Below are 13642 nucleotides of genomic sequence, written 5' to 3'. Positions count from 1 at the left end.
AAAGGGAAGAAATGTCATCTGGAGGACATGAACATTTGAGAGAGCATGGGAAAAGGGTACAGTGGTTACAGGACTACAGAGATCATGGATTCTAGAGCACAGGAAGAACAAATCCAGGAGGAGGGAACTGAAAGAGAAGTTGCGTTTCACTTCCCACACCTGCTGAACCCCCACCCCTGGCACTGACCAAGACAAAGCCAACACCTCAGTTGTGCCTGTTTACAATGGCCAGCAGAGAAGAGCTAACACTGCTGAATGCTCCTGAAAGTCAACCAGGATGAGGACTGAAAGCTGCCCACTGATTTGGTGACACCAACCTCACTGGTGAATTTAGAAGGGTAATCTCACTGAAATGCAATGAAATACACAAACACTGCTGTGTGATAGAGCAATGTGGAGATCAAAGGACCATGAAAGAAAGACCTATTCTAGTCTCAGTTCCACAACCTAACTACTGTGTGACCCCATGGAAGTCAATTAAATGCTCAGAGCCCTAGTTTTCTTATCTAAAAGGGGAAAAATAAGACCTGCCTACCCATGGGGTTGAGGTAAAAACTGTGCGAGATCATGTGTGTGCAAGTACTATAAGGTTGGCAAAGCTCCACAAAAAACCAAATGTATTCTAGCTGTTATCAAATGACAATAAGTAAGTCTGTTCATGTTATTTAGCCAGAATTATGTTAAAAATTTGACCAAAAACACCTGGCCAGGCATAGGAATGGCCATATTCACTGAGAATGACAGAAATTCTGCTAAGAGATCTGCTCCAAGTAAAACAACTTTCAAAAGAAGACATTTAAATGGCACACTAAGTAAATTTACTGCTGTATTTACCCCAACAATTTAAACAACGTATTTTAACTATGGTTGTGCTTTTTGCCAGTCAATTGTAAATTCAAATAAGTATAGTAAAAACCTTGCCAGTTGTAATCAATCACTTCACATTTGTGTAGGAAGGATTTTCCAGAAGCCTTTGCATTCCATTTGCTTTCTTTGTTTATCATTCATTTATAAGATAAGAAGGTGAATAATAATAACTGGAAATATCTCTGGATCATCTGGGACTGCATCTTCATGTCCAGAAGTAAAGATTTCTGATAAAATGGCAGATTTCTGCCTCACGAAAAACCAAATCTAACAAGAATCAGGGGGCAGGGGAGGGAAGTCCATAAAGAAAAGCATTCACAACTTGGTCAAACCCTGCACAGGAATGAAAAATCTTAGTCCAGAAAAATACTAGTGATGAGCCAAAATGTGTGCTAGTTAACACTTCCTGAGCCCACACTGTGTACTGGGGCATGTTTTTTGTGTCCAGTTCATCTGACCCTCACAAAGTAGCTACAGTGGCGCCATTTTCCCCAACTACAGTTAAAAAACTGAGACATGGAATGAGTAACTTGCTCAGCGCCACAGAGTTATCAAGTATTAAAGGTGGGAACTGAACCATACTTTTATGGCTCCAAAGTCCACGGTCTTAACGTGTTACATAGTCTCCCTCATTTACTTCTTTAGAGAAAGTGTTCAAATTCCTGAAAACTAGTCATAACTGATTAAGAACCTTAGCCAAATAGTTTCTGATTTCTCTGTTACTTTTTAATTGCCCTATAAACATGAACAACAGAGTGTTAAACTAAGACAGGTGCCCTTCCGCACAGGGGGCCCTGCACATGGGGCTCACACTCAGGAAGCCTTCCCCAGCAGTAGGGTGAGGTGTTTCCACTCATTTTAGAAAGAAGTGGCATGACAATTATAAACACGCACCAAAATTTCGGAAGTGTAAAGTTGCTCAGATACATCTCAGATCTCTGGAAAAGATATCCCTCTAGACAAACACCAGGAGTGCACTCTCCCAAGCTGTCTGCCTAGATCACACAATCTCCAGCTTCAGTTTTGGGGTGAGTGTATCAGAAGCATGTACAGGCCTTGTTAGAAGAGACTTCTCTGATTCAGCAGGTCTGAGTGAGGCTAGAGAATCCGCATGCCTCCCAAGTTCTGAGGTGACCACTTCGAAAACCACCAGACTAGACAAAAAAAAAAAAAAAAAAAAGTAGCTATCTGTCATGTTTAGATTCACTGGGAAGGCCTCTGTCCACAAAAATACCTCAGGAAGGAAGCAAAAGTAAAAACTCCTTTTATAGCAAAGAGAGCCCATCACCATGCATTCAGCAAGAGAGGGAAAGCTATGGCCCTGAAAGAATGATCCTCCTCATACTGAGCCTCTCCCTCAACAGCAATTCATTGAATATCCAGTATATACCCGACGCCCTCCTAGGAGCTAAGGTTACAGCAGTGAGCACAGATGAAGAGTCCGTGCTTTCACGAAGCTTCCATTTGAGTGGGCAGAGGCAGGCAATAGACAAACTTGACAAGTAAACTCTGTGTACAGTATGTTAGTGGGTGACACATGCTATAAAGAAAAATCGAGCACGGTAAGGATAAGAGCAGGGTGGGGGCTGTTTTCTTACATGGGGTGGTCAGGGAAGATCTCACTGAGAAGACATGGGAGCAGAGACCTGCTGGATAAGGAGGTATAAGCCAGGAGCAAGAGAGAGTTCCAGGCAAAAGGGATAGCAAGTGCAAAGGCCCTGAGCTGGGAACACACTTGCTGTTTTTGAGGACCAGCACATATAAAAAAGAATGTTCTTAATCACTTATGGACAAGGAAACTGTTTTACTTCCTCAAGGATGAATGGGCAAAATGATACTGAGTATGTGAAGTTCAGAAAACTGGGAAGAAAACATGCACATAATTTCTCATCATTCCAGTATTACAATGTTTTAAGAACACAGTCTTAACATAAGACGTAGTTACTGATCACATCGGGTTTCGTTTTCTTTTTGAATTTTATTTTGATCTGCTTTCCTATCAGGGCCATTGCTGAGGAGAGAAGCCCAGATGTTCTTGGGCGACAATCAGCAGAAATGCGGGTGTCCTGTCACAGAAATTAGAGGGGGTCCCATCCCTATCAACTCAAGACTTGGCTGTTCCCATTCACGCAAATGGCTTCTCACTGCAAGAGCCTGCTGCCCTCTTCCCGCACACTCACCAGGCCTAGGAGGCTTGTTTAGTACACGTACAGGTGAGGCTAGAAGTGCCACGTGTTAACACCCCGGAAGCAGCCCCCAGCCAATGATAGACAGGTGTGGTGGAATATAGAGGAGGTTCTTTGCCTCTTGGGTGGAACACCTCTGAGGCATGCCCTTCACAGTCCCCCAGAGAACTCCAGTGGGATTGAGTCCCAGCTCCCAAAATAGTAACAAACTCTCTTAACATAACTCCTGGTGGCTTCCTTCCTTTCACTGTCTCACTTCCCCACTCCCTGGTGGTGCTCCCTGGGCTCACCTTCACAATCCTGGCCTCAGGATCTGTTTTATAGGGGGCATGCCAGCCTAAGACAAGTTATCTTCTGGCTAAGGAGTCACATCACTGTGAGAGAAAGCACCCCTGATCCACCAGTTAGTCTCTTTTATTGTCTTCTTAATTTAAGCCATGCTACTTATTTTACCACTGACCCAGCAATTTTCATCACATATCTCTGCTCTGCCAGAGAACTAGTTCCCACAGTCAAACTGCTTCATACAACTCTCAGACCATTTCTAGAGGTATTTTATCATGTGCATCACAAATAGCTTTAATTTAGTTATCCTTGAAAAACTGACAGTGGCATGCAATTTCTTGAATGGCCATTCCTAAGAAGAGACATCCAAATTTAGACTCATTTGTTTACCTACAATAGTAAATTTCATTACTTTAAATGTGCACCCTTAATACAATCTGTGTTTGTCAGGTAGACTGCCATGCTCTCTCCAAGTTCACGAGCTGTGCACAGCATGGTAATATGATCCTTATTAAACATCTTTAGGTCATCATCTTATATAATTTCAGGGGGGGTTAAAAGCTGATATGTGTTCTGGTTTTTAAGCACAAAGCCATGTTTTCAGTTGAAGATAAAATTTTATTTTATTTATTTATTTTTTAAGATTTTATTTATTTATTTGACAGACAGAGATCACAAGTTGGCAGAGAGGCAGGCAGAGAGAGAGGAGGAAGCAGGCTCCCCGCCGAGCAGAGAGCCCGATGTGGGGCCTGATCCCAGGACCCTGAGATCATGACCTGAGCCGAAGGCAGAGGATTTAACCCACTGAGCCACCCAGGCGCCGAAGATAAAATTTTAAAAGAGCTACACTTAAGAGTTTCCATTTAAGAATAATAGTGAAATCACAAAAGCTAGAAATTCAGGAAATTCAGCAGAGCAGGAAGCGGAGCCAAGCACAGGTACGTGTTTATAAACGATCCATCTGGTGAAATAAAACTGTGGCAGAAGTTGAAAAGATCTGTGGGAGCCAGTGGGCTTTTGTATAATTTGATGGTGACCAATGTTTTCTACTTAACAGCCAACTTTGAGAAAATAAAGTGTTTACTGGCAGGCATGTTGTGGTGAATGTCTAATAGAATTAGTTTTACTGAGTCCCATGGGGGATAAGTCTAATAATTTGTATTACCAAATTTACTGAATTGAAGAACATCACAGAACAAATGACACTAAAGTTTTCAGATCTGGAAATATTAATTTTTTATTAAGATAAATAGCTACAAATTTTCAGGAAATGGCAAAGAGAAGACAGAGTGGCTCTGTGTATCCTTCACCCAGTTCCCCCCAATGGTTATTTCTTGCATAACTTGAGTATGTTGTCAAAATCAGGAGGCTAACATCAGTACAATATGTGTGTCATTTTATCACATGTGTAGGTACAAGAAACCATCACTGCAATTCAGATACAGAACTCCTGGGGCGCCTGGGTGGCTCAATCATTCATCTGCCTTCAGCTCAGGTCATGGTTCCAGGGTCCTGAGATCCAGTCTGACGTCGGGCTCTTGGCTCAGCTGGGAGTCTGCTTCTCCCTCTCCCTCACTCTGTGCCCCTCTCCCTACTTGTGCTCACTCTCTCTCTCTCAAATAAATGAGTTAAATCTTAAGAGGAAAAAAAAAAATCAAGAACTCTTCCATCACCAGAGATCTACTGATGTTGACATCTTATCAGTTTGAATAAAGTATAGAAACCTTCCACCCTCCCTCATTTATGATGTAATTGTCATCAAACAGTGCTTATTTTTTGCTTCATCAAACATGGTTTTTTAAACTCAAGAGGAGAAACACAGTTTATTTTATTAATGCATATTTTTGCTCTTTCTGTTGTTCTCTCTTCCTTGCTAGTGTTTCAAGATTCATTCTTCTTTCATTTCCCTTTTTTTCAAGAACCTCCCTTATCACTTCTTTTAGGGAAGGTATACTGGCAACTAATTCTCTTAGGTTTTTCTTTGTCGGAACATATCTTTATTTCCCCTTGATTCCTGACTAATTACACAGTGTATACTGTGTATACATTCTGGGCCGGCAGTTCTTTTTTATCAACACTTGAGAATATTCTACTTCCTTCTAGATTTCTTGATTTCTGATGAGAAATCCACTATACTTCAAATTATTCTTTTTTCCTGTATGTAAGGTATCATCTCTCTCTCTTACTGCTTCCAGATTTTCTCTTTGTCTTTAGTGTTCTGAAGTTTAACAATGATGTGGCTTAAAGGGGATGTGAGTTTATCCTGTTAGAGATTTGCTCAGTTTCTTAAAGCTCTAGATTTATGGCTTTTGCCAAAACTGGGGAATTTTCAGCCATTACTACTTTGAATACTTCTCAACTCCACACTCTTTCTCCTCTCCTTGGGGACTCCAATGATATGAATGTTAGATTTTTTTTGCTATAGTTCTCAGGGGTCCCTGAGGGTCTCCTCACTTTTTTCCCAGCCTATTTTCTTTCTATTGTCCATACTGGGTGATTTCTATTGTTACCCTCTTCAAATTCATTGTTTCTTTTCTCTGAGCTCTCCCTTCTGCTGTTGAGCCATCTGTCATTTTTTTTTTCTAATTTATTTAAGTCACTGTACTTTTCAGTTCTAAATTCTCATTTGGTTCTTCTTTATATCTTCTATTTTTTTTGCTGAGACTTTGAATTTTTTCATTTGTTTCAAGCATGTTCCTAATTGCTCATGGAAGCAGTTCTACGGTGACTGTTTAAAATCTTTAGATTGTTCCAGACCTGTGTCATCTATGTACTGGCTTCTGTTGATTATTTCTTCTTATGTGAGCTGATGTTCTCCTGATTCTTGATATTTTGTATTTGATGCATGATTTTCAATTGTACCCTAGATAGCTTAGGTACTATGTTATAAGATTCTGGATCATAATTCAATCTTGTTTTGGCATGCTGTAGGTGGGGGTGAGATTTCAGGCTTCCTTCTAGGCCTCATCTGACACCTCCCTTGGAAAGGAGAGGAAGGGGGACCTTGCTGCTGCCCACTGATTCCACATCAGGGTGAGCGAGGCCTTGCTCCTATTGGATGGTGGTGAACTCCAGCATTCCACACAACTTCCAATGACAACTTGGGGGATGGGAGAGGGAGAAGTTGTTATCTCCAAGTGGGGATGAAATTCTTTCCACTCCTCTGATACCACCCTGGCAGTGGGGAATGGGGTCCCTTGTGACAGCCAGGCCTTTGCTGTTGGGGCGGGGCTGGGGATTTTTCCATGGTGTCTGGATGGAGTAAGGCAATTAGTATCTAGAAGTTTCTGTTTCATACAGTTGCCCCTTTCCTGGTCCTCTGGCTGTAGAGAACGGACTTTTCTTGCCACTTTTGTCTGAGACTATTCGTGTTTCTGGGTTGCCAGTTTTTCCAGCATCCAGTCTGGGACACATGAGGGGAAAAAAAAACCAAAAAACAAAGCAACAACAAAACAAAACCAAACCCACATCATTCCTCAGGTCTTGAGTTCCTCTGGTTCATCTACCTTCTTCTCCCTACTTTCAGAATCTTCTTATGTCTCTTTTACATATAATTCCCAGAGCTTTTACTTGTACTTAGTGAGAAGAATAGAGAGAAGTGTATCTACTTCATCTTGGTCTGAAGCCGTAAGCTACTGGGCATATTTTTAAAGTGGAAAAAGAATGTCTAATTTTTTTCAACCCTTAGAATAAAGAAGGCATAAAGAATAAAGAAGTTCCCAAAGTACATTTGAATGTACTCTTTCTTTTCATGCCAAAACAATCTTGTAAAGTTGGTCTTGTTGGTGTCTGCCTTTCTCTGAGGGGATAACTGATTTGGAAGGGGCAGGTCAGACCCAGAGTCCCACAGTTAGTAAATGACAGGGCCGAGGGCAGAATCAGATCATTCCATTGCCACACTGTTGGAGCCAGATAAGGTAGAAGCATGAGTACACAGAGGTGAAAAGCCAGCCAGTGAGATTTGAGTTTACTTTTTAAAGTACTCTTGTTGTACTTCTCTTGTACTCCACTCTGGTCTCCTTGTGTCTGCTTAGTGCAGCAGGCCTGGACAAGCCTTGCAACCAACAGCAGCATCAGCAGAGCCTGTTTCCCAGAGCCACAGTATGCTGCAGGGTCCTGACCCTGCCCCACTAGAAGTGTGGGACCACCCCTCCCATAAGCCTATCTCCTCGACCGAGGCCTGTCCTCCCGCCCAGCCACAGCACCGGGCAAGTATTCTAATACATCCCTCTTCAAGACTCCGCTGGCAGTCCTGGAGCCTGCTTTCTTTCTCTCTTCATCCTCTTCTCAGCTTGCACTTGGTATTGTTCAACCGTGGTAAAAATCAGAGGTTAAAAAGAACTGGTTCAGGGTGCCTGGCTCAGTCAGTTGAGCATCTGCCTTGGCTCAAGTCACGACCCCAGGGTCCTGGGATTGAGTCCTGCATCAAGCTCCCTGCTCAGCAGGGTGTCTGCTTCCCGCTCTGCCCCTCCCCCCGCCTCATGCTTGTATGCACATACACACACACTCTCTGGTTCACAGGGTGACTAAAAGCATCATCACCGGGCTGGCCTCGTTGCCTTGCAGATGCATTAGCTTGTCCACTGCCAGCTGTGGGGACCTCTGTCTTTGGTTTAATCAATCCCCCTGATGGTGTGCACCCTACTCGTTTTGGTCAAACTACGTTTTTCTAAAATACTAAATTTCTGTTTTTCCAAAAGCACTCACTGCACATAAAAATATATTTCCTATACCCCAAGCTTTTAGGAAAAGCCTAAGACTGACTAAAAAACAGGGATTCTGTAGACTTACAAGTGCATGGGATAGGACCTCAGAGAAGTTGAGAGTTCAACCTCCTCTCCTTCAATTTTTCAGTCAAATTCGCTCTCAGGATGAGGTACCACGTTTGGCTTGTGGCTTCAGGCAACCCAGGAGAGTCTACTACATATTCCCAAAATAGTTGCACACCAGCTTGAGAACCAGAACACTGGGTGAAATGTCACATCAAACCACAAATTCCTTATACCTTAAATGAATATTACACTATATCACTGTATGACAACTATACTTCAATAACTAAAAAGAAACCAAAAAACCTCTACAATCTCTTTCATATCATACAATACTATGTACTATACACATTTGCGTGATTTGTGTGCCTACTAAATTTTATCTTTATAAAAATCTAATCCAAAATCCATAAGCAAAACTAATATGAAAAAAGGTTGTTTCTGCATGTTACTAAGCAACACAGGATATATTTCAGAAAATGTTCAAAAGATGCAGGATGACAAAATACTTCCTACAGAAATGTACTCAATAATAAACAACTAACCACGAAGATTCTTTTACTTAATCTCCAATGACACAAATGTAAATCTTTATAAATTCTCACCACTGCATCACCTCACTTATTTGTGGAGCATAACAAATAACATGGAGGACAAGGGGAGATGGAGAGGAGAAGGGAGTTGAGGGAAATTGGAAGGGGAGATGAACCATGAGAGACTATGGACTCTGAAAAACAACCTGAGGGTCTTGAAGGGGCGGGGGTGGGAGGTTGGGGGAACAAGGTGGTGGGTATTAGGGAGGGCACTTATTGCATGGAGCACTGGGTGTGGTACAAAAACAATGAATACTGTTACACTGAAAAGAAATAAAAAATAATAATAATAAAATTAAATTAAATTAAAAAAAAATTCTCACCACTGGTCATGCAGCTCTGCAGTCTTGCAGTCTTACCATTCTTTGACTTAGGTAGGAAAAGATGAGTCTAAATTACCGAGAATCTTGAATTGCACTATTTTAGAAAGAAATAGAACTAATTTTTATTTCACTTTAATTGTACACAGCAACCAAAATTAAGCTACAATATATTAACCCAACAGAACAGCTTGAAAGGGCCTGTGTAGAGTGGCTGGATTTCCACTGGGCTTTTATTTCTGAAGACTAATCACAGGGAATACAAAGTATTTCTTAAAATCACCGAATATCTGAGGAAAATCTGCACCAGGAAAGCAACAATAGAGCATAAAAACTAAAAAAAAAAAAAAAAAAAAAAAAAAAAAAAGAAAGCATACGGGGGGAAAAAAATGCCAATCCAAATAATAATTGTCTTCAGAGTGAAAAGGGAGGACATTACAGACATTACATCAATAAACAAGAACAGACCTTCTCTCCCCATCTCTAGAATTTAAGCAACAGGTGAAGAGAATGCACACGACACAACTGAAAAGCAAATTACCAATGCTGGAAGACTGAGCTAACAAATTTTTTCAGAACTTAGAACCAAAATACAAAGAGATGGGAACTAGGAATGGACAATTATAATATTTGAAGGAGAGAAGTGATAGGTCTGGAAATACAAGTTCCAAAAAGAGAAAATAAACAGCTGGACAGAAGGAAATGATTTTGTTCATTCTTAAAAATATTATCAACATGATGACCTGACCCTTGAGCTTGAATATAAGAGTTTTCAGACTGAAGTGGCTGAATGAGACAAGAACACATGAATACATGAAAAAATAGTCATGCTTAGAGAGAGTCAATTATCATATGGTTTCACTTATTTGTGGAGCATAACAAATAGCATGGAGGACAAGGGGAGATGGAGAGGAGAAGGGAGTTGAGGGAAATTGGAAGGGGAGGTGAACCATAAGAGACTATGGACTCTGAAAAACGATCTGAGAATTTTGAAGGGGTGGGGGGTGGGAGGTTGGGGGCACCAGGTGGTGGGTATTGTAGAGGGCACGGATTGCATGGAGCACTGGGTGTGGTGCAAAAATAATGAATACTGTTATGCTGAAAAAAATAAAAAATTAAAAAAAAAATAGTCATGCTTACACAATCAACAGATTCACTGATATGAAAAAAGAACAAAATCAAAAAAATCCTAAAAGCTTCCAGAAAGGAAAAAAGAAAGGCATTTTCTACGAAGAAATAAGATCCAGATTGACACCGACATCTCTTCAGCAACACTGCAAATGAAGGGGCAATGGAGCAGTATCTTCACAGTTATGAGAGAAAGGAAATGTTTAAGCTGGGATTATCGTAGGCCCAGTCAAATTCCATTTAAAAATTTATTAAAGGATGATGACCAGCAAAACTCAAAAAGGAATCTAAGAAGTAGAGAAGAGTATAAGGAACAATGATGAGCAAAGTAATAAATATTAACTCAGAGACACATTTAAATAAATGCTATTAATAAAAATGATTAACAACAACCCAGAATGCAGTTATCAGTTGGTCTCAACACTGGAAATGATAGGGGTAGGAAAGGCAAAGTTAAGGTGTGCAAAGTGAGAAGCAGAGGGAAAAAGTTAAGATATTGAGAAAAAATACAAATGAGTTTAAATATCTGAACTTAAACTACACTGGGGCTGTTAAAGTACAATGTACACCTTCAGGGAGAAAATGGAAAGCAGCAACAGCAGCAACAAGTATTGTCAAACCGACAAACAGCAACAAAGGAAAACAATAAAGTGTGGTGAATGGAAAAAATAAATTAAGATAGGAAGAATAGCTCCAAACATCATTATCATCATTATATATTCTATTTATAAATATAAACAGGTCAAAGTACCCAATTAAAGATCAGGTACTCTTTACCAGGTGGTGGGTATTGTAGAGGGCACGGATTGCATGGAGCACTGGGTGTGGTGCAAAAATAATGAATACTGTTATGCTGAAAAAAATAAAAAATTAAAAAAAAAAATAAAGATCAGGTACTCTGAGTGTGGCTGAAAAGGAAAAAGCCAGCTATCTATCTATCTATCTATCTATATATATATATTTATATTTATATTTATATAACAAAATGTTGCAGGGTAGTTGAATTAAGAGATGGAGAAAGATAAACCAGATAAAGGCTAACAGAAAAAAAAAAAAAAACAAAACAAAACAGCAAAAATAGTTTCAGGAAAAATGGGATATAAGGAAAAAAGTCTTAAAAAGGACAAAGAGGGGCGCCTGGATGGCTCAGTCAGTTAAGCATCCAACTCCTGATTTCAGGTCAGGTCATAATCTCAGGGTTGTGAGATCAAGCCCCACATTAGGCTCATGCTGTGCATGGAGCCTCCTTAAGATCCTCTCTCTCTGTCCCTCCCACCCCGCACCCTGCTCTCTCTTCTCTTCAAAAGATAGGATCCACTAAGAACACTTGAGCAGCCTGGATAAAAATGCTTGTCATTCCTGAAATCTTGTCATCATCAGGTTGGGTGTCATTGCCAAGTCAGAGAACAAAACAAATCCCAGCCTTTGTAGAGCTTTTGTTCCAGTGGAAGACAGACCAAAACACTAATAAACAACGAAACTATACAGCATGTTGGATGGTGGTAAGTGCTAAAAAACCAAAATAAAACAGGGAAGTGTGAAAGGGAATGCAATGTCAAGTGCAGTTATTAAAGGCAAGCCTTACTGAGAAGGTAACATATGGGCAAGACCTCAAAGCTAAGGGGGCAACGATTCAGATTTCTGAAGGAAGACAATTCCAGACTAGGGACGCAGCAAGAGCTGGAAGGGGAAGTGGGCTCAAGATGGAGGAGCTCATTAGTAGTGGAGAAAGAACCAGACATCCAGGAAACAGAAACTAAGGCTCCCTCCCTGAATGACTTTAGGAAGTTTCAAAATAAAACACATGAGGTCAGCTTACTGAAAAATGACATAACCCAAAGGATTACTACAAGGAAGAGAATTTTAGAGATGTGTGACATGCAGTCAAGGAGACCTGAATTTAATCTGGAGAAGTTATCGGATTGTGACTCTAACTGAAACAGCCAAAGCCTACTTGATTGCATTTCACTCACCATGAAGGAAGACTGTCTTAACAGAGAAAGGCTTAGTTTGAGTAGGATTCAGAAAACAGAGTTTGAGAGACAAAATGTGACTATGGGTTTCCAGCAAGATCTGTGGGAAAGGGTATACTGATGAGTGGAATTGAAAAATGGGCTTATTTAAAGGATACAGATCTTCCTCCATTTATAATAGGGCTCTGTCCAAGAAACCTACCACAAGTCGAAAATGCATTTAATACACCTAACTCACCAGACATCACAGGCTAGTCTAGCCCACCTTCAGTGCACTCTGAACCTCCCAGTAGCCTGCAGGGGGGTAAATATCATCCACCAGAAAGATAATAAAGTATTGAATACCTCATGTAATTTTAAAAATGGAATGGTTATATGGGGACAGAATGGCTTCAAGTGCATTGGTTATTGACCCTTGTGATCACATGGCTGGCTGGAAGCTGTGCCCACTGTCTTCGCCCAGCATCACAAGGGAGTACTCTACTGCAAATCACTAGCCAAGAAAAAGAGCAAAATGCAAAATTCAAAATAGGTTTTCTACTGAATGCCTATCACTTTCACACTACCCTAAAGTCAAAAAATCATAAGTTAAACCATCCTAACCTGGGGAATGCCTGAACATTTTTCATTTTAATCATGAAGATAGATGTATCTGGAGATTATGAGGTCATTAGAATCATCCAGCTGATACCAGGATGAGAAAGCAACCTTAGGTGGTGGTAATTTCTCATATAGATTTCCTATAAGAAGAGAATGTCCTTATCAAAAGGGCCTGAGTGTCTACTCCAAAGGAGACTTTTGCCAATGTATGCTAATAAAATAGCATTCTGATTTATTCGGTATTGTCATGTGAGTTTGGTTCTAATAGTCAATAGCCTCGAACTATCTGAATACATAGAAACACAAGGGACCTAGAAGTTAAGGGCCAAGCTTTGAAAAGTAGTTATTACTGTGAGGTTGGGCTGGGGCAACCATTAGTAGGCCTCTGGTGTCACCCATACCTCAGCCTTCATCCCTCTGGTCAGATGTTAGAAATGCTATATTGAAGGAAGAGCCTGGACGTAACAGTACGGTGATGTACCCGACCCAGCACTCCATTACCATGAGCCACACAATCCTGAGCAGTGTCACTTAATCTCTCCGATCCTCAGTTACACAGCCTGTAAAATGAGAATAATAATGGCTCTTCTACCTCTCTGGTTTGTTTTAAGGCTCAAAATCTACATCTAAAATGAACAGCTATATAAGTAGAAGGTATTAATACTAGCATCATTGCATGTCCTGCAGCAATGAGTATATAATTGATATGTCGAAGCACATTACCACAATTATCTGAAAATTGAAGACAAGATGAAAAACCACCAACCCACCGAATAAAATATAGGAAATCCTACCTCTCGGCAACTGGTTTGGCAATGTTTTCAAAAATGGTCTCTTGGTTTGCACCCTGATCAAAAATCTTTTGAAATCTGCAAATATGAAAGTGGTAGTTATTGAAAAGCTGAGCTTCAAACACAATTG

The 13642-nt window shown here is 40.5% G+C and overlaps 1 protein-coding gene across 3 annotated transcripts in view; it reads right to left on the bottom strand.

Moving 5' to 3' along the window:
* The window catches only part of KIF6 (kinesin family member 6), a 465466-nt gene that overhangs the window by 441915 nt on the left and 9909 nt on the right, over positions 1-13642 (bottom strand). For 2 of the 3 annotated variants that reach the window (XM_047733172.1, XM_047733171.1), the window contains exon 3: positions 13516-13590. The exons of the other annotated variant lie outside the window; for it this stretch is intronic. In XM_047733172.1, the coding sequence (XP_047589128.1) occupies positions 13516-13590 (75 nt within the window). The remainder of the gene's footprint in view (positions 1-13515; positions 13591-13642) is intronic. 3 annotated transcript variants of the gene reach the window in all.

The sequence above is a fragment of the Lutra lutra genome, chromosome 6 (assembly GCF_902655055.1).
Source record: "Lutra lutra chromosome 6, mLutLut1.2, whole genome shotgun sequence".
NCBI classification, from domain to species: Eukaryota; Metazoa; Chordata; class Mammalia; order Carnivora; family Mustelidae; genus Lutra; species Lutra lutra.
This window is presented reverse-complemented; position numbering and strand designations above follow the sequence as displayed.